Genomic DNA, 20764 nt, shown 5'->3' with positions numbered 1-20764 from the left:
TCTTACTTTACAGACTTAACGTATGTGACGGTGTAGCTTTATATGTTTTACAGTCCGTGAAGGCAACGTCGTTCAGTGGCGTCAGCGCTGCGCAGACTGCGCCGCAGTCGCTCTCTGTGCCGCGTGCAGGACACAGTACAAGCCCTGCCAGTTAGCTTGTTGTTCCGACACAGAAAAATGTTTGAATTTCATACAGGACCGTAAAGTGTAGCATGCTGATCTAACAGACTACTGCCGCCATGCAGCGAGTTCAGCCCGAGAGCGCATAGACTCCGGAAACCCAATGAATAACGATGTAAAGACTTAATACTGTTAACCATGTGGAGAAGGTCGCTGAGTACAAGCTACTACAGATGTTTTGGGTGCAGGAGTAGTGGACCAAAGGTAACTGGTCAAGTTATTTTTTTTATTTGTTTTTTTCCGGGAAGTCGACACGTTGCGTCCAAAGTGTTGAACAAACAAAAACATGACAGTGTCACGGCTTTAAAAACCAACAGTCCAAACCTGTTCCTGTTGCCTTCCTAACTGGAAATATTACTCACATTACAAACTGGCGCACCTGTAAGCACAGACCAGGTCAAATGAGTTTCTTGATCTGTTTATCAGTTGATTTCCATTGACGCAACTGGACCAAATCTGTTTTCTGTTATCTTCTTTTTAACAAAATAAAGTGGCAGGCGCACACACAGAGGCAGCAGAGCTCAGACTGAGTCAAGCCTTCAGGAAAACATTCCTGCAGTTCTCGATAAAGCTTTACAAAAGCTCTCCTGCTTGTTGACAGGCGAACACACCTGTCCGTATTCCTCAGACTTATCAGTATCAAACCTTCCTGCTGCTTGCTGTCTGTTGGATTTGAAATTGTACTTGTTATTTATTGAAGCCGTTTGCACTTCTATATCCCAGTATAATTTTTTTTTTTTGCACAATCCCAGCCTTATTTTGTATTTATTTGTCTTTCTTTTGCTTCATTTTTTAAAATCGCTGTTGCATATAAAATTTTGCACTACTTCACATTATAAGGCCTTTATTATGGGCCCGTGGTACTTTCAAGCAATTTTATTGTAGGTTATAGTTCTTTATGCTGCTACTATCACATAGTAATTTCCCCTTTAGGATCAGTAAAGTATCTTTCGATCTATCATGGCACATAACTTATACCTGTACTAAATAAATACTATATAAGCTTGAATAACTCAAATAAATAAACAAAATGATTATTGTCCATACACATACAGTAACTAATAATAACACTTCTCTCTTACTGGATTACATTAAACTAATGTAAGTTAACTTGACTTACAGATTCCCTCTTAACCCCTTGGTTATAGGGAGGAAGTGAAAATTATTTATGACTTATCAGCTAGACACGTGTTATGAGTAATCGTGAGTGGTGTCTGAGGTTTGATCTAAAATAAATCGTGATGATTTCCAAAGTTGCTGGAAATTCCCCCGAGGAAATGCTTAATGGGAGTCTAACATCAGTGTTAAAAAACTGCAGTTGATACTTGGAAATTTTATTTGAACTTAAATGCGACAGGTGCCAGTTTGGCTCCCTGGTTGAGCTGGTGAACATGTGCCATATGGTTCAGAACTCAGCAGCCTGGGTTTGAGTTCAACCCTCAGCCCTTTACTGTGTGCCTTCCCTCGTCCTTTCTCCCTTCTTTCCTTTCTACTCCACACTGCTTCACTATCAAAATAAAGGCGATAATGCTCGCTATAAAAATAAATCCTAAATGTCATGCTTTTAGGTACTTTGGAAGTCCCAAGCTGTCCGTACATGCAGCGCTCCAGCCTTACCCGCAGGCAGGATTACACCACTTCAGGCGGTGAAGTTATGGAAGAGGCGCTTTGAGGAGAGAGGTGTGACGGAGCCTGAGCAGTCCAGCCAGTACATCATTGCTCATCTCCTCGGAGCTAAAACTGTAATTTGCAAAATCTACATTGCCTCAGCACTTGCACTGACATGCAGTAAACGTGGATCAAGTTCACATAGCGTTTCTTTATCCAGATAGAAAGTCTTGAGCAGGAGAGATTAACAGAGTTTCTCAGCCGAGAACAAACAGAGCAGATATGGAAGCTCTGCACCACACGTCTCTCCAGGTGAGTTTGTGCATAGATCTCTCTATATGCATTTCAGTGATTTTCAATTAAAATATTTACAATGTTGCATGTTTGGGTTAGGATGCCCGTGCAGTACGTGATTGAAGAGTGGGACTTCAGGGACCTGACGCTGAAGATGAGGCCTCCTGTGTTCATACCACGACCTGAAACGGAGGTAAAAGAAAAGACGAGGCAGTGCATGCTCGCAGTGAAGACCCAGCAAATGATCACGAATAAGCCGAAATGTGATTTTTATTTCGTCTTTGCTGATGCAGGAGTTGGTCGAGCTGGTGCTCAATGATCTGCAGATGAAGACTGAGATGGGAGTGCCTGCTGAGACGGAGCCTACGTGCCTGGAAGTGGGATGTGGGTCTGGTGCCATTTCTCTTAGCCTGCTGAAGAGTCTGCCTCAGGTAGAATTTTGTGCTTCTCGTAAGATTTCAGACGAGTGGAATTACAATAAGGGACCCCACAGGAAAAAGGCTGTTTAACTTATTAATGTATTACCCCTCACTTTGGGTCTTAATACACTGACAATGAGTCAAATTTTTCATTACAACAGTGAAATATATGCAGTATATTGAGGTTTCTCATTGGTCGTGATATAACCACTGGTTGCTAGGGAAAAATGTGTATTCCTATGACTGGTTCTCATTTCTACCCTCACTGATTGAAATTGAATTTCATTGAGGTCAGGTTTTCTGCAAATCTTGTGAATGCCATAACTCGAGAAGTAGGTCACCTGAAGTATACATTTTTACATTTATACCACGTGTGCAACTGACAGGAGTTGATGTGTCGTGAGGGGTGGAGCTGGCAGCCGTCAAAGTTTTTAATGTTTGTCTGCAAATACTCGCTAACTACGAGCTGAGCGGTAAAAAAATTGAAATAGTGTGATTCAGACTGGAAATAAGTAATCGTATAAGAAACACTTCTGTCATATCAATGAACGATAATAAATATTCAAAAGAGAATAAACACAGACCTTTCAAAATTAACTGTTTCCATCCATCCATTTTCTTCTGCTTATCCGGGGCCGGGTCACGGGGGCAGCCACCCAAGCAGAGAAGCCCAGACCTCGTTCTCCCCAGCCACCTCCTCCAGCTTGTCCGGGGGGACACCAAGGCGTTCCCAGGCCAGCTGAGAGATATAATCTCTCCAGCGTGTCCTGGGTCTGCCCTGGGGCCTCCTCCTGGTGGGACATGCCCGGAACACCTCACCTCATTAGTTTCCATTTTAGAAATTGCAATGTTTATATTTTAACTGCATACATTTGTCAAAAAACAAACAAAAAAACAAACCAAATAAACCCTTTGACGGTGTGCACGTGTAATATTAAAATTACATTCTCAAATTAAATAAAATAAGACATATATGAAGTCCAGACTAAGGCATAAAAATGTACCTTTACTTTATTTTCTTGGAAAGATTTCGGACATTAACAAGAGGCAAGTTTTTGTGCTGCTAAATCCAGACGTTATGATAGTGTAGATTTTAATAATTTATATTAATAATAATTCAGTGTTCCACCTAACAACCCTTAGGTCAGTGGATCGGAGTTTTATGGCCTGTGTGCACTTTTGTTGGCTTTTGAAAAAAGATTTCATTTTTATATTTTTAAATATTTTTGTAATTTAACTAACGCAATATTTGATATTATTGCAGGTATTATTTAGGACATTGCCAGACTGTCACAGGGCTAACACTGACACACAACTAGGGCTGCTCGATTATGGCAAAAATGATAATCACGATTATTTTCACTGAAATTGAGATCTCGATTATTTGACGATATTTATTTAACCCTTTAAGACCTACCATAGAACCAAGTCCGCCAGAGCTTATATTACTTTTTTTTTACATGCTGTAGTGCCATTTTTGGGAGCATTTCAAGTTGCTATACATCAATACAACTGTTATAGCCCATATTTTAATAATATGTATGCATTAAGTCCATAGTAACTACATTAATTGCAAAAAAGTGCAATAAACTACAAAAGAAATTGACAATCGTTTTTGTTTTGTTTTTTTTACATATATTTCTACTTGGGGAAATTTAAGAGGTTTATCCCTCAAAACTTTAAATACAAAAAAGTTGCAAAAAAATAGTTTCCCACCACAGAAAATTTATTTTAAGTGTCTTCATAGTTTTATTTTGGAGATACAGCAATTTTTATATACTACAGGAAAAACAAAAAACAATCCTATGATGCAAATTTGGAAAGAAAACAGCAGGTGCATCAAAATAAACTATTTCCAGCTGAGCAATTCGAGTTCTAAGCATCCCAGAAACTATTCAGAAAAGTTAACATGACTTATAAAAACACCAGTATAGGCTTTTAAGGCCTACAAGTAAAAAACTACATTTTCCGCGAAAATGACGTCACTTCCGTCACTTAAGCTGATGGCATAAGATGTAAGTACAACTCCTCCGGTTTCATATGCAAAACAAATTATTGCGCTAGCTTACGTGGTTCCGGTTCTACAGGGATTTAAAGGGTTAACAATAACAATGTATTGAATAATGACTTTAAAAAATAATATAAAATAGTGTGCAAATACTGATAACAGTGCAAATGTTTGCAATATAAAAAATAAATGAAAAATGTAAACATCTATGTTTAGTGAACTTTGCAGTGTTGCTCTGTGGTGCAGCTACGACACTGTAGCAAAGTTTACACACTATGTCTACACTCCAAATAACTTCTGCTTAGCTTTCCGAGCTTCCCTTGGGTCCTCTTAATTTTTGTGATGCCTATTTGAAATGCAGAGAGGTGCGCTGGATTTGCCACATGGAGCAGCGCGAGAGTAAAGCACGAGGGAGGGGCTAATAATCGGCTCAGTCATTTTTAATGATCGTTGAAAGCCCAGATCGTAATCGTGATTAAAATTCGATTAATTGAGCAGCCCTACACACAACCATTCACACTCACAGTTAACCTAACCCCACTAACTGCACATGTTTATTCTGTTGGAGGAATCTGGAATACCTGGAAAGAACCATCCTAGACACAAGGAGAAACATTTCGTCATGAAAGAAAATGGGCAAAACAGAAGCTACACTCCCTTTGAAATATACATGTTCACTCTTGCCTGTTTATTTTTTTTCTCTCTTTCTCTCCTTTTCTCCCTTCCTCTCCCTCTCTGCTCCTCTCTGAGACTATGCTGTCAACCAAAGGTTGAATGTAACAGTGAAACAGAATTTAAAACCAATAAAAGGCATAAACTGATCCATGTTTAGAACAATATTCAGACTGAATAAAGGCTGCTACTGGACACAGATTTCCTTTTGACATGCTCTCAGTTGGATCTGGAGCTGTACTGTAGACAAACAATGAAGCACAGAACAGGAATAGACATCTATAACAAACTAAAATAATAAACTACATCAGCCCCTTTTGCTGGCAGCTAGCGATATACCAGCAGACTAATGGCTCCGAAAGCTACAATTAGCTAATAATTTCGAGTGACTTAGGCTACTTTAGCTAACATTTTTGACGTTATTTAGAGAAGTCACAACATCGCCCCTGCATTATCAGAACAGTTTGCACTTTTGCTATATTTCAGTTAAAGTTTGTTTTGAGTCTGCATCACTTATTTGTGTCATGAAATTGCCTCTCCATCTTCTTTCTGCCGCAGCAACGAAAAACGTACAACAACGCTGGGCAGTTTTCACTCTTCAGTAGAGGAGTTACAGTGGGGCAAAAAGTATTTAGTCAGCCACCGATTGTGCAAGTTCCCCCACTTAAAATGATGACAGAGGTCAGTAATTTGCACCAGAGGTACACTTCAACTGTGAGAGACAGAATGTGAAAAAAAATCCATGAATCCACATGGTAGGATTTGTAAAGAATTTATTTGTAAATCAGGGTGGAAAATAAGTATTTGGTCAATAACAAAAATACAACTCAATACTTTGTAACATAACCTTTGTTGGCAATAACAGAGGTCAAACGTTTACTATAGGTCTTTACCAGGTTTGCACACACAGTAGCTGGTATCTTGGCCCATTCCTCCATGCAGATCTTCTCGAGAGCAGTGATGTTTTGGGGCTGTCGCCGAGCAACACAGACTTTCAACTCCCGCCACAGATTTTCTATGGGGTTGAGGTCTGGAGACTGGCTAGGCCATTCCAGGACTTTCAAATGCTTCTTACGGAGCCACTCCTTTGTTGCCCGGGCGGTGTGTTTTGGATCATTGTCATGTTGGAAGACCCAGCCTCGTTTCATCTTCAAAGTTCTCACTGATGGAAGGAGGTTTTGGCTCAAAATCTCACGATACATGGCCCCATTCATTCTGTCCTTAACACGGATCAGTCGTCCTGTCCCCTTGGCAGAAAAACAGCCCCATAGCATGATGTTTCCACCCCCATGCTTCACAGTAGGTATGGTGTTCTTGGGATGCAACTCAGTATTCTTCTTCCTCCAAACACGACGAGTTGAGTTTATACCAAAAAGTTCTACTTTGGTTTCATCTGACCACATGACATTCTCCCAATCCTCTGCTGTATCATCCATGTGCTCTCTGGCAAACTTCAGACGGGCCTGGACATGCACTGGCTTCAGCAGCGGAACACGTCTGGCACTGCGGGATTTGATTCCCTGCCGTTGTAGTGTGTTACTGATGGTGACCTTTGTTACTTTGGTCCCAGCTCTCTGCAGGTCATTCACCAGGTCCCCCCGTGTGGTTCTGGGATCTTTGCTCACCGTTCTCATGATCATTTTGACCCCACGGGATGAGATCTTGCGTGGAGCCCCAGATCGAGGGAGATTATCAGTGGTCTTGTATGTCTTCCATTTTCTGATGATTGCTCCCACAGTTGATTTTTTCACACCAAGCTGCTTGCCTATTGTAGATTCACTCTTCCCAGTCTGGTGCAGGTCTACAATACTTTTCCTGGTGTCCTTCGAGAGCTCTTTGGTCTTGGCCATGGCGGCGTTTGGAGTCTGACTGTTTGAGGCTGTGGACAGGTGTCTTTTATACAGATGATGGGTTCAAACAGGTGCCATTCATACAGGTAATGAGTGGGGGACAGAAAAGCTTCTTACAGAAGACGTTACAGGTCTGTGAGAGCCAGAGATTTTCCTTGTTTGAGGTGACCAAATACTTATTTCCACCCTGATTTACGAATAAATTCTTTACAAATCCTACCATGTGAATTCATGGATTTTTTTTTCACATTCTGTCTCTCACAGTTGAAGTGTACCTCTGGTGCAAATTACTGACTTCTGTCATCATTTTAAGTGGGGGAACTTGCACAATTGGTGGCTGACTAAATACTTTTTTGCCCCACTGTAGCAAAATATAGCATTAGAAGACGATGTCAGAAAATAATATTAAAATCTATTATCATTACTACTATTATTATAGTTATTTTTAGGGATCCTGTGATGAAATATCTCTATTGTAGGACTGTTTTTAGTCGCAAATGAGGGGGAAACACTTGCGTTTACAATGTTTAACACATGCTTCAGAGCCAAGTGTTAAACGAAGCATCGAGTCAAAGAATTTGTGTCGAGAATTTTTTATCATCGAATTATTCGCACTAGTTTGTAGACAGGTCTGTCACTTCCATTCAAACTATGATCACAGCAATATGCTGTAACACAAAGCAATCACAACGAGTTTTGTGCCAACCAGTCAGAGAATACATGTTTTTCCCTAGCAACAGGTGGTTGTCAGGGGTCAGAGTCTATGGCTTTATTTTTGTGCCACTATTCTGAGCGCACGTGAAAAAAAGAATTGTAGGTGCAAGTGTTGCATTTTGAGGAGAAATTTATTTTGAGCGAAGAAAAGCTAAATTTGAGTGAACAAAACTCATTGCTGCGTGCAAAAACTGTATTTCAGGGTTTGCTATTATCCACACACACACAATAGCAACCCTCAACATTTCTGCCCGTGTGCGTTCAACTCTTTCTGTATGCCGTTATATTTGTGCCACAAAACCAGCCAATCACAGACTTGGATGCAAAAAAATCTGATCGGCTACTTTGGTCTCCAATCAGATCGAAATGACGAAATGCAATATCCCAGAATCCATTTTGTCCAAAACTCAAACGAGGCAGTGGCAGAGGAACACAGAGTGGTGGAGTTTGAAATATCACTCTTTCTGGGTCACAAAATAAACTTTTAAGATATTTTCATGCGAGAATGGTGCTGTGTAAACGTCAAATATCTGCTCGATTTATCAAAACATCACATATTTGCATAAGTGCTCTAATGTTTTCGGAGATGCCTGTTACCCACCAGCTGACCAGGTGGTCACTCGGGTTAAACATAGTATAAGGCTGAACTGACAAAAAATCGGCCGACTACACCACCAGGTATTGTAGGAAAAACCATAAAGCTTTTGAATGAAAACAAACGCTGTTGTCACAGTGATGTACACTGTCTTGTTGGTATATATGTATGATTTGTATCACCTTCATGTTTCCCTCTCACCACATATCCAAACCGATATCATGACCAGCAGCTTTTACAGCTGTGGCTCTGGCAAACATCAGCTGATACTAGAAAGTAATATTAAATAAATTCTAACAACAGCTTATCAAGCTTAAACGTGCTGGTGTTGTTTAGCGCAACATCCGCTGGTTTCCTGTTTCTGGTGCAAAGTGGGCGATAAACAAACAAGAGAGACATCAGCTGATCATTGATCAGTTTCATGATTGAAGTAGCAACAAGAGAGGGAGGGGAGAGAATGAGAGAAGAACAGGCAGTTGTACAGCAAAAACACAGAATAACTCCAGCTTTGTGTCTTTTTTCATTCTAGCTGAAGTACGGGACTAATCGCGTTCCTTTTCACCTCAATAAGGATGTATTGTAATTGGTCCAGCCCAGAGTTGATTAGCCAATTGGCTAATCCACCACCTTTCATTGTTTATACCATTACAAAAACAAACAAGCAAACATAAAAATGAAAGATCACCATCGGCCCACCGGGCAAATGTCCGGTATGCGCAATAGCCAGTCCAGCTATGCGGTCAGCTGGTGGGTAACAGGCATCTCCGAAAACATTAGAGCACTTTTGCAAATATGTGATGTCTTGATAAATCGAGCAGGTTTTTGAAGTTTACACAGAACCATTATCGTATGAAAATATCTTAAAAGTTTATTTTGTAACCCAGAAAGAGTGATATTTCAAACTCCGCCACTGCCTCGTTTGAGTTTGGACGAAATGGATTCTGGGATATTGCATTTCGTCATTTCGAGCTGATTGGAGACCAAAATAGCCAATCAGATTTTTTTGCATCCAAGTCTGTGATTGGCTGGTTTTGTGGCACATGGCGTACAGAAAGAGTTGAATGCGCACGGGCAGAAATGTTGAGAGCACACATAGCGAGCGAGCTCAAATGCAAAAACTGAGCGAGAGGGGCTGCTATTGTGTGTGTGGGGATAACAGCAAACACAGTTTTTGCACGCAGCAATGAATTTTGTTCACTCAAATGTAGCTTTTCTTCACTCAAAATAAATTTCTCCTCAAAATGCAACACTTGCACCTGCAAAAAATGTTTTTATGTGCGCTCAGAATAGTGGCACAAAAATAACGCCATAAAGAGTCCGGTCTTTAGGCATGAGTGGCTGCAGCTTTAACAGTTATTTTCCCAGCGACTGCCATCAGCCTTCAGCAACCACTTGCAATCGGTCAGGGTAAACTCATTATTCCTCCATGACCCGGAGGTTGCCAGATGGTCACTGACAGGTCTTTAAGCCTGTGTGACCGGGACCTTATTCGCTTGATCCTACACTGTCACCATGACGGTCATGCGTCCAAATGAGCTACAAACTGAATGTCTGGCGGTTAGTGGTCGTGTGTCTGCAAAATCTCAAGACCCAGACGTTTTTTCTTCCTCATCAACATCTGTCAGATGAGGTTGTGTTTTGAACATCTGTGGTTTTGATCAGGATCCTCTTTGCAATCAGTAACGTTGTGTACAGACTTTCATGTTCTCTTCAGGAAGTTGTGACATTTCCTGTAGCACCAAGCATTTTTGAAACTAATCCCATATAACAAGCAAATGTCAGCTTGTTTAGATGCTGAACGTGATGCATCAGTTAGAGAAAAATTACAAATTACGAAAAACACCGACGTAAGTTGGTGGGCAGTCGTGTGTTATGAGAACAGTTTCAATCCTGGCATTAATTCTCTGAGTTAAATAAATTCCTCTGGAGGAATGGAACACCATGCTCACCTCGGGAAAGTCAGGTACTGACACAGGTGAATGTCATGGCCTTATACACTCAAACTGCTGTTTGAGCTTTTTGACCCATAGCCATTGGAAAGTGTTGCTCACTACTATTGTCAGCTTAAGTCTAAATAGATAAATTGCCTTAACCTAACAGTGAGTATTGATACAAAGGCTGCAGCTTTTTATGTGTCATTTAGTTATTCTAAAGAACATTTGACAGTGGATTCTTTAGGCTGAGCTAATTGAGTGTTTTTTTGAGGCTTGTGATGACCATATGTTATGTTTCATTTTTTAGTGATGACTTATTTATTTACTATTAATAGACTGTAATGGCGAAGGACCAGACAACCACAGTGTTACAGTTTGTTGAGTGTTTTTTTATTTACAGAGTTAAAGTGCAGCTTTCCAGCTGCCTCGCTCTGCGCAGCACACACCGCTCTCTCGTCCGGTCCCGGCATCCCCCTGAAATAGGGAAGGCATGACCCGGTGATGGAGAACAGCTGTGTGGGTCAACCTCCCCTGACACAACACACTGAACCCCCCGCTCCACCCCTCCCTGTAGCCGAGCCACATTGATTAACAGGGAAAAAAATCAATAGGATAACTGATATGATAAATCATTAGTTATAGATTTCCAGTTGATAAGCTGCTATCCTCACATCACATGTACATCTTCTCATCTCAGCTGATCAAACATGCACTCCAGTTATACTGTGATATTGTGTTTGCATATTTTAGACTCTCTTCTGTTATCAGATTATAAAGAAGTAAAAATGTCCCAATTTTCCCGTGCATACAAATACAGGAAAACAGAGAGAAAACTTCTGCGTAAAGTTAGTTCTTGTGTTTTGTTTTCCAGCTTAAAGGCGTCGCCCTGGATCAGAGCCAGGATGCAGTGGATTTAACAAGAGAGAACGCACTAAGGTAATTGCAGCACAACCCATGAAAACTATGTTGTAAATGTCCTTTAGCATTGATTTATTTTTATTATAAAGATTACATTACATTATTATAAAGATTACATTACATTGTTATAAAGATTTCATAAAATCTGAAAAAGGATTTTCGTCTGCAGATTGGGACTTGAGGATAGATTAGAGATTCATCACATCGATGTCATGAAGGGTCAGTGAAAGTTTTGCATGTTTTTTTCTAAATAACAAAGCTGATCCCTCTGCTGATAAAAAGATTCTTTTGTTTTGTTTTGTTTTTTATCAGATGCAGAAACTCTGCTCAGTCTCATTAGGCCAGTTACAACTTTGGTCAGTAACCCTCCGTACCTGCTTTCAGAAGACATGGCGTCCCTTGAACCTGAAATTTTAAGGTGACTAAATTCTCATTTTATATATATTAAACCTGTCTATGTTTAACATTAAAAAAAGCTTTATTCAGTTGGATTCGCAAAAGTTGTTATTAAATGCAGAATGTACAAATCTTTAGAGTGAGCTATTAAGGTTGTATTGTTTAAATAATTGTGAGTAATTACAATGTCATTAAGCATTCATCTGTTGGGTTTATAGGAGAAGGTGGAAATATATGAAACTGTAAAAGATTTATGAAAGATAATCTCTGGGCATATAAAACCAAGCAGAATTTACTGTTTTAGGTTGCTTACAAATACAGTTGTATTTATAAAAAATTGTACAATTGTTACAATTTGTTAAACATTGTATTTGTTAAAGCTGTTTAATAAATACAATGAAACCAATATAACAATATTAACATACTGTTTAGTATATGTTATTTATGAGTAGCTGACCATTTAATCAATGTTGGGATCTTTAAATTAGAAGAAATGATCATAGTGAAGGAAATGTGCACTCATCCTTTACTTTTAGCTGTAATTTGCATGTAAAATGTAAATCTAATAAATAAGCTTATCAGATTTCATTAGAAAACATTTTAAAATATGTGATGTTTGTATCTATTTTACAGTGTGTGCTTTTGCTGTGTGCTGCTCCCCAGATTTGAAGACCCGGCAGCTTTAGACGGAGGCGAAGACGGCCTGAAAGTGATCAAGCAGATTTTGACCCTGGCTCCCCAGATTCTGTCCAGTTATGGGTAAAAACCAAAAAAAAGCCAACTCTCACACACAGACGGACACACCTGTGTTCAATTCCTAAAGGCAAAAGCGCCTTGTCACAAGAACAGCATGTTCTGAAAAACACATGTATCGTGTTGCCTCTTTAATGTGTTAAGCTTTCTAAAAGACTTCCAGTGAATGCACTTCCAGGCATGTGCTGCTCTCATCTCAGGGTTACTTTTCAAAATCGAGTCCTGTTGATGATTAATTTTTACCCCATTTCTGTGGGTTTTTTGTTTTATTTCCTGGTGAGAAACAGTCGTGCTTACTTGGAGGTGGACCCCAGACACCCCCCACTCATTCGACAGTGGGTGGAGGGGAACGTGGACGGGCTGCAGTTTAAGGAGGCACGGCATGACATCACCGGCAGGTCTGTTCAATAAAACTGCTTTACATCAATATCAGTTTTCATATGAAATCACTCTGCGTGAGCCCACTTTCAGGGCCATCGCTGTGATTTGATTAAGGGGTCTGGGGTTTGGGCATCAGTGACGCCGGCTCGTTTTTTGTGTTTCCTAGGCCTCGATTCTGCATCCTTCAGAAGGAAGAAGTCAAACAAGGACCACAAGCAGGATCTGGACTGAGAAATTAAGATCCTATTACGCTGGCTTTAGCTCAGGTCGCCGCTGCCTCAGCTCCCCTACCCCCACTGAACCACCAAGCACGCGCTCACACTGATCTGATAACACCCAGCATTCATAATTTGCACAAGCGCACATTGTTTTCATGTCACCGCTGCACTTTTAATCTAGTAACAGTCGTGATCACATCCTGCGTCACAATAAAAAATGTGTGCACGAAGGCACAAAAAAAACGCAGGCTCCAAAGCTGAAGGTAATTACCGAAGCTTTTCTCGGAACCCTCCCTCTCAGAAGCTCACCCTCCTCCCAGGAAGCATTCAGTAGTTCTGTGAATCCACTGACGAACGGTCCTCCCCTCAGCTTGTCCTCTCGCTGACTCAGATGCAAGCTGCGTGCATTGTTGAGCAAAAGCTCACGCAGCACGGCCTTTACTTCCTCACACAATCTGCTTCTCTCGCATACTTAGAGTTTAAAGGCCACTAAGTCTTTGTGTTTCAAAGGTGATTTAAGGGAAAATATTTCCTAACAAGTGTCACAAGAGCAGTCGTCATGCGGGGGTTGGTGATGGCGATCGCAAGCCTTAACACAACAGAAACGTTTGGCATTTCAAACAACACAGATGAATAACAAGTGGATACAAATGTAAAAGCATGACACGCCAAGAGTCCAGCTGGTGGTTTTAATACAAAAACGTACACATGTAAAAGGTACAAAAAGATGCTGTACTGAGAAAACAAAAATAAAATGGCATAAAAGATGTCTCAGTGTAATCAGTGTACTTCTCAGGAAACTATATACATCTTGAACTGATGAAGGAGGGGAGAAGATATGGACAGTTTTCCACATCCATCATAAAACAGAGTACAGTACTTCATGTTTCTCACAAGTTTTTGTTGTTGTTGTTGTTTTCCTTTTTCCTGGGGTGCTTCGACATCCAGTCCTCAACAATTTAAGTCTGAAACCAGACACAGCAGGATTAACTGAATTTGTACACATTTTGTCACCAAAAACATCACCCTGTGTCCAGTATTTTTGCAACTGGCCTCCAACTGCTGAAGCAGCAATGTCTTTTACGGACACAAAGGACCCGCTTAAAAGTGTTGTTTTTTTTGTTTTTTTTCCCCTTAAGCTGAGAGTCAGCCATTAATAGTGATTCAGTGAACCTCCTCTCCTCTTTCTCCTCCTCCTCCGCCCCCTCAGACCTTGAAGGGATAGTCCTGTAAGTAACGCAGCAGGGGCCTTGGGAGTGGTAGCTGATCGGGACAGTCAGTTTGTCTGTTAATGACGAGACGTGTGAGGTGCTGAAGAGAGGGGAGGCTTTGGGGCTTGTACAGAGCCTGCTTGAGTTTTAGTACCACTGTGGTCTGCTGGATGCCCTGCTGAGAGGCTTTTGAAGGAGGCTCCTCCTCCACTCTTCCCTCCTCTGCCTTTCTCTCTGGTCCCATGTAGTGCTGCACCAGACTGGGAACGCTGGGGAAGGATGACAGGCTGGGTCTGGCCGGGGAGCTGGAGTCGAGCAGAAACTGGGCGCAGCTGTACTGGATCCGTATGCTTGTGGGGCCACGCGCGGTTCTGACCGACAGGGTCAGCATGTACAGAGGGTGACTGCTGTCCCGTACCAAAAAGGCTCCTTCAGATGCCTCCTGAAGAGCAGTGTGGGCCTGGGCTGCAGTCACAGCTCCCCAGTACCATCCTACACACACAAATTCCTAAATATTAGTCACCGTGAACAGATCGTGTTGTCCTGCATGAAGCCTGATGTTTACTTAGCGATGAACAATCAACTAATCTCTCAGAGCAGATAATGAAATGTACCAAACAATACCTGGAACACATCGAGGATTTTTAGGAATGCTTTTTTTTTCTCCTTTTTTTTTGGAATGAGAAAGATGTGAAGCATGTTTTAAACCACACCTGAATTTTCTAGGTAGCAGAAGTTGCTGGCAATGGCCCTCAGATCTTTTGTGGGGTCCCATCGTGGACTGGTGCTTTGGAAGCAGGGGGTGGGAGTTGCAGTTCCTGCCCGCATACCCCGTGGGGATTCAGTGGACGGGGTAGTGGGCAGAAGAGCTCCAGGACTGGAAATCAGATGGAAGATACTAGTTAGCAGACATAAACAAACACAGCAGGAGGATTTATCACAGCTTCCTTGTTTTTAACCCTGGAATTTTAATATTTTTTGGCTGATTTATTTATTTTTCAAAAAACTGACTTTATCGCATTTTATCCTATTTTTACTACTGACCTAAACAATGAACTACTAATAACTAGTATTTTTTAAAGGTTACGTTAGATCTTGCAACAGGCTTGCATTTGTCTTGTTTTCACCTGAACAACAATAATAATAATTAAGGCCAATTAAGGCAATTTTACACTTATATATTTATATATATATAAGTGTATATATATATGTGTGTGTAACTGAAATTTCCCGGCTGGGTTTCTTTACAATGACGAGCAAAGAGAAAGCAGAGACAAAGAAAAGTCAACTCACCCGGGTACACAAAGAATCATTCTATTTCTTCACTTCTCTGGGCTTAAATCCAATCGGACTTCAGAAAACAATCAAAACATACAGAGACTAAAATGTATCTAAAGAAAAAGGAGGGGAAAAAAATAAAAATCTGGCTAACAAACAATCCGCGGTGACATGGGTTTCATGTATGAATAGCTCGATTGTAACCCGAAGAGCTCCGTGCACGCAAACAGGCTCTGCTCCTGTCCTTAACACTGATCAGCAGAGAGGAGAACAACAATAAAATATAATAGAAACGACCTAAAAGCGGCTCTACTGTAACGCTCAGCTCTCCGCAGCACTGCGTTGGAGTGTGTTGTCGCCAGAATGAGATCCCGATGTGTGAAGGACAGAGTGTAAAGGCTTGGCTTTTAAAATTTACCGTTTCCTAGAAGTCTATTCTGAGAACTCGCAGCACCGGCGGCTCTGACGTCACGCCGGCCGCACCAACTCCCACTCCGCTCCAACCGCCGCCGGTTGTTTCGCTTCGCGGCAGGGCTACAGCTCCTCTATTAGCGCTCCTTCGACGGACAAACCGGGTTCGCACATATATGTGTGTGGGGGTTTTTTGTGTTTCGGTTAATTCCCAGGACAACCGCCCCGAACCGTGCTGTTTTTCTCTGGCATCTCTCCCCTCGTTTCACCCGGCGGCTCCCCGCCTTCGCTGAACCTGCGCTCCGCTCCCAGGAACCGCGCGGCAGCTTCTGCCTAGTCGCTTTCCAGGAATAATTGCAGAGCTTGACTCCGCCCCGCCGGGCGGCCCTGACAGAGGCTTCATTCTGGGAATTCACCGCCTCGACATTAAAGATAATAGGAATGCTCACTGGCTATTTCCAGTAATATAGATTTCCCTCGATCCTGGTGGAAAAACACGGCGAGAGGTTTTCTAGGAGCTTTAGAGTAATTACGCTCGAGAAAACAAGTTGTTATTGTGACAATAAACTAAAAAATATATATAAACCGGGTTAAGACTGCCGTAGAGACAGAGAAAAGCTGATTGTGCTTCAGTTTGTGACTTCTGATAATCTTCACTTTTATTGCTCTTTTGTGTCTTGTTTGCACACATGCAGCCCTAGATTAAACTATAGTTCATTTGCAGTTACATTTCTGCTTATTTGATCTCTCCTGGTATTTATTTTCCCGGGAATGTATCTAAGAGATCCCTGCATCGGCCTGCAGCTTACACTCCAATGCATGTAGGTGTTGATATCTTGTTTCATTTACGAGAATATGGCCAAATAAGGGCTGTTAAGGATTATTTCTGACGCTGGGTTTTTGCGTATTGTTGTAAAATCTGTGGCATATCCTGTCCGGCTTTTTAAAATATTTATTCCAATAATACTAAGAGCCATCGCTCAGACATATGTGGTAGTTTGGAAGCAGAGTAATATGTGAAATATGCTGCGTCATAATCATAACCATACCCAGGAGAGCGCGCTGATCCTGAATAGCGTCTTCTCAGAAATCCTGAAATGAGCTTCTTTCTAAGAAGTTCTGTGGACTTTATCTGTCCCTGCTGGGTGAGGTTGAACAAATACCTTTTGAGGCCTTAGGCAAAAAAACACATCTACATTTTTCAAATATGATTGCAGTAGCATAATTTTTTTTATGCTACTGCAATCATATTTTACATACGTATCATGGAAACAGAAAGTCTACAGATGTAATCATTGCTATAGTAAAAAGAAACCAGCAGCAGGCAGGTTAAGGCAGTCACATGCAGTTCATTAATCGAATTTCCCAGAGGAACCCACCCGAGGGATTAATAAAGTTCTATCTTATCTTATCTTAAAGCACACAGACACAAGAAACTAGATTTAAAGAAATTACATTCCTCATAAATCACTTTGTTTGAACGCCTGTTTATAAATGGTCTGTAATTTATAGCAATCCCCTTCTGCATGATAAAAACAGGCAGGTTTGTTAGACAGACGTTCGAAAAGCAGTCATTCCTTCTGTTGCTTTTCTCTCTCTCTTTTTTTTTAAATTGCAGCAGATAATTTCATAAGTTTGTGTGAGCAGGTTTGAGAAGGTCATAACACGGTGCTAAAATGTAAGAGGGAACAGCTGTGTGTGTGTGTGTGTGTGTGTGGTTTTATGAAGCAGGCAAACAGTTTTAGTGAAAATGTCAAGATGAAGAAGTGCAGATGTTCTAATTGAGATTCTTTTTTCTTTTTTAATTGCAGTGTAATTTTATAGTTGTTGCTTTTGAAAAGGCCACTGCAGTCACGGCACAAGTTTCTAGAAAGCCGGAAGCATGAAGATAAAGAGAAAGGCTGTGTGTGTGCGAGAGAGAGTGCGTGCGTGCGCGCGCGCGCGCGAGCTTCCTGTGTACGTGGAGTGCAGTTATTTTCTTGATCCGTGGACTAATTGTTTTTTTCAGTGTTAAAATGCCGTTGTTGGGGAGGGGGTTGTGTGTGTGCAAAAATTCCTGTTACTACCGTGGAAGACAAAAGAAATCTCAAGTAAAGAAACATCTGAAAGTCTAAAAACAGAAAATGTGGTTTTAGCTTTAAAGAACTTAAAATTACACTTCAGCTGTCAAAATACTTGCTAAATCATGTTCTAACCATCAACATCCGCTTTAGTGTAGACTTGAGGGCAGCATTTGTGGATTGCACTTCCCCATTATCTTGCACTTTTGCGCTCATTAATGCCGAGACACTAGTGCGCATAGTTTATGTGTTTGCCTGTTTTTGGATTAAGTCCTAAAAGAAAAAGCAGAAGGGATTCATACGTCTTTTTATGCTTCTCTTCAGTTGCACTACACTAAGTTGATAATAAAATATTTCAAAGTTACAGTCCTCTTTATCTTCAAGCTTCTCGAAGTCAGATGGGTTCACGTGTTGTTTCGGCCTATCCGAGAATATTATTGCACATCTTCTGTAACACCGCACCTACGCCTACTAAAAATCTCTTTTATTTGTTTATTTTAAACAGAAATTACTTATTTTCTTTCCAATGTTTTTTAAAAAATAAAGACAAAACACATGCATGTGTTTCTTAATGCCCCAGCCTTTGTTTGGCACGTTTGTCATATATTACCCTTTTTATACTGCAATAAAATTAATAGTCTGCCAGTAAGCATCAATAAATCTGATAGTAGGGCTACACTGCCTAATAAATCAGCTCTGTGTACTCGTTTTCTGTGCTGTGCAGTATTGCCATAAATTTGCATTGCCACCTGTTCACAAATGTATTCATTTTAAGAATTTCCAGCTGTAAATGACCTCTTAATTTTCACATTCCAGGACAAACATGCTTATCAGCAATAGCTCCAAAACCAACGCCCTAGCCAATCGCATATGTGCGTATGGAATATAATTTTCCTGTTTGAGCTAAGCTCAGGTCCTTAATATGAAGTAATATCAGGCCATAAAAATGTTATCTGACTACACACATTGTCACAATGCACAAGCACTGAAATGTGCTTGATGTGGAAAATATCCCAGTGACCTTTATAGTATCCTATCCTCATGAAACCCCAGCTCTGGTTTGGTTTGCATTTTCAATATATCCCAGCTATTTGGGTTATAAAAAAAGAAAAAAACCTAAGCATCATTATTTTTGAAAGTATGTCCTCGTAATTAAGTCAGCACCATTTAACTAAGTTTAAAAGGCTTTATTGAGCAGAATGAAGTGTAAGGTGCGAAAAGCCTGCATTTAATGCCTCCATATGACAATGAAGGATCTCAGGAGCATACATGACTCATGCAGGTGTGTAAAAGCCAGATTTTTCAGTGTAGTTTGTTAAAGTTGAGCTCCTTTTTCTTCCACATTCAGTTCCATTAAACATGATTGTCTAGTCTTGCATTCTGAAAAGAAAACGGATAACTTCCCTCATTTCTTAAATTTTCACAGTTATTGACTGATTTATTCATCGCATAATCCTGTCAGCTCTAATTGTAAAACATCTTTTCACAAAAAACATAAAACTTCACAAGTTCTTTACATGTTTTTTTGGTGAAAATCTTTATTTTTAAAAGAACTACGACTGCCACGTAAGTGCAATCAAATAACAGCACTGTATTCCCCCTCTGGGATGTGGTGGGCTAAAAGTTGAAATACCTAAACTTTGTACTGCAGTCCATTGTTTGAGTAAATGTACTTGATTATACTTCCACCACTAGAAAACGCGCCGCATACCCAGAACTTGCAATGATTTAGTAGTTGAGAGATGTCTCGGAAACAATGAATAACTGTTGTCCTGCGCTCAACTGAAGAAAAGAAGGCTCAAAAGGATTCTGAGAAAAGCTTTGCCTGGAATCAGCAACATAAATTCATCCGTGCTGCGTTGGGAGAAAAAAAAAACCTTGAGCATCCACATTTGTTCAGAGAAACAGTCCTGAAAAGAACTGCTGGCAGGCACTGACTAGAGAAATTGTTTGCTTTTTTTTTTAACTGTTTGATTTAGTAGATTTAACTGACCAAAGCTGTGGCATTATTTTTGTGGATTTTTCTTTCTTTCTCCAAATAAATGTGATAATGTGTTACACTGGAGAAAACACAAGGCTGGCTTCATTAAAACTAAATCATGTCCATGACTATGCTGATGCAATGTTTAAAAGACATTAGCAGTGCTTTGGTGTAGGTAAGTTGGATGGCAGTGAGAGGTTGGTCGGTCAGTCCGCCCACTGCTTCAATCCAGGCTGAAGAACCTTAACGTCTGCTGGACTTTTTCCTCCTGCGACACCACGACGCTGGCTTTTGGGAATTTGTCTAAAATGCGTGAACAGTTTGGAGTGCGGCAAGTCAGCGTTCCTTTAAGTATCTTTAGTCTCAAAGTTTTTTTATTGCTACAAAAACTAATGACATTTTCCTCAGCTGTAGTTAATTATTTGCAAGATTGCCCTAAATAAGCATTACACACACGCACCTGTTAAACAGCAGCACCCTTTGCTTGTAAGTCATGCTGATGCTCATAGTAGTGAAAGTATGATCAAAGGCACTACATCTACTCATTAGGGTAAATTCTGTTACTAGAAAACTTGACCTATATTAGAATAGCCATTCCACTCAGGAGTAACAATGTAACAATATAAACAATGTAGTAAATGGGATAAAGTAGCATTGTGTTTTGTGGAATCGTGTGGAAGACACAGCGGAAGAGGATTATGAAGAAACTGTTCACGGCGGGCCTTGGATGCAGATTTGTATGGTATGAATCCACAGGCCAGCGCTCAGGCTGAACTGATTTTTATCTAGTTAACGCGACACAGTGAGGTCTTTCAAAAGCCAGAGCTTGACTTCTCTTCACTGAAAAGTGCTGAGTGGAAATACCCTGAAGTGTAAACAATAG

The 20764-nt window shown here is 40.7% G+C and overlaps 2 protein-coding genes across 3 annotated transcripts; one reads left to right on the top strand and one right to left on the bottom strand.

The window, feature by feature from the left end:
- The first annotated feature begins 41 nt into the window (after positions 1-41).
- Positions 42-13709, top strand: hemk1 (HemK methyltransferase family member 1). The gene is given in 12 exon segments (XM_085274417.1): positions 42-384; positions 1749-1922; positions 2009-2100; positions 2182-2275; positions 2376-2513; positions 11146-11210; positions 11362-11411; positions 11505-11610; positions 12252-12347; positions 12629-12739; positions 12889-12913; positions 12915-13709. Coding segments are annotated over 12 exon segments (1056 nt in total). The 5' UTR covers positions 42-318; the 3' UTR covers positions 12954-13709.
- Positions 13616-16178, bottom strand: LOC146574604 (cytokine-inducible SH2-containing protein-like). 2 transcript variants are annotated; one of them, XM_085274420.1, is made up of 3 exons: positions 15848-16178; positions 14865-15028; positions 13616-14643 (listed from the first exon to the last, which is right to left on the bottom strand). In XM_085274420.1, exons 2-3 carry the CDS (start codon positions 14977-14979, stop codon positions 14147-14149), a joined length of 612 nt encoding a protein of 203 aa, XP_085130546.1. In that variant the 5' UTR covers positions 14980-15028; positions 15848-16178; the 3' UTR covers positions 13616-14146. The 2 variants fall into 2 exon arrangements, with proteins under 2 accessions (XP_085130546.1, XP_085130545.1); XM_085274419.1 differs by lacking the exon at positions 15848-16178 and adding an exon at positions 15445-15841.
- Between the last annotated feature and the right edge of the window lie 4586 nt (positions 16179-20764).

Source organism: Mchenga conophoros, linkage group LG5 (assembly GCF_057382185.1).
Source record: "Mchenga conophoros isolate Kocher_MC1m ecotype Shallow Benthic linkage group LG5, M_conophoros_male_GT1.1, whole genome shotgun sequence".
NCBI lineage: Eukaryota > Metazoa > Chordata > Actinopteri > Cichliformes > Cichlidae > Mchenga > Mchenga conophoros.
This window is presented reverse-complemented; position numbering and strand designations above follow the sequence as displayed.

Bases quoted from the DNA above. Each gene is read 5' to 3' on its own strand.
- LOC146574604 (XM_085274419.1), bottom strand. From the start codon at position 15,464: ATGATTCTTTGTGTACCCGG. The intron at 15,029-15,444 runs GTGAGTTGACTT...TCTGATTTCCAG, and splicing joins ATGATTCTTTGTGTACCCGG to TCCTGGAGCTCTTCTGCCCA. The intron at 14,644-14,864 runs GTGTGGTTTAAA...TTGTGTGTGTAG, and splicing joins CTGCTACCTAGAAAATTCAG to GATGGTACTGGGGAGCTGTG.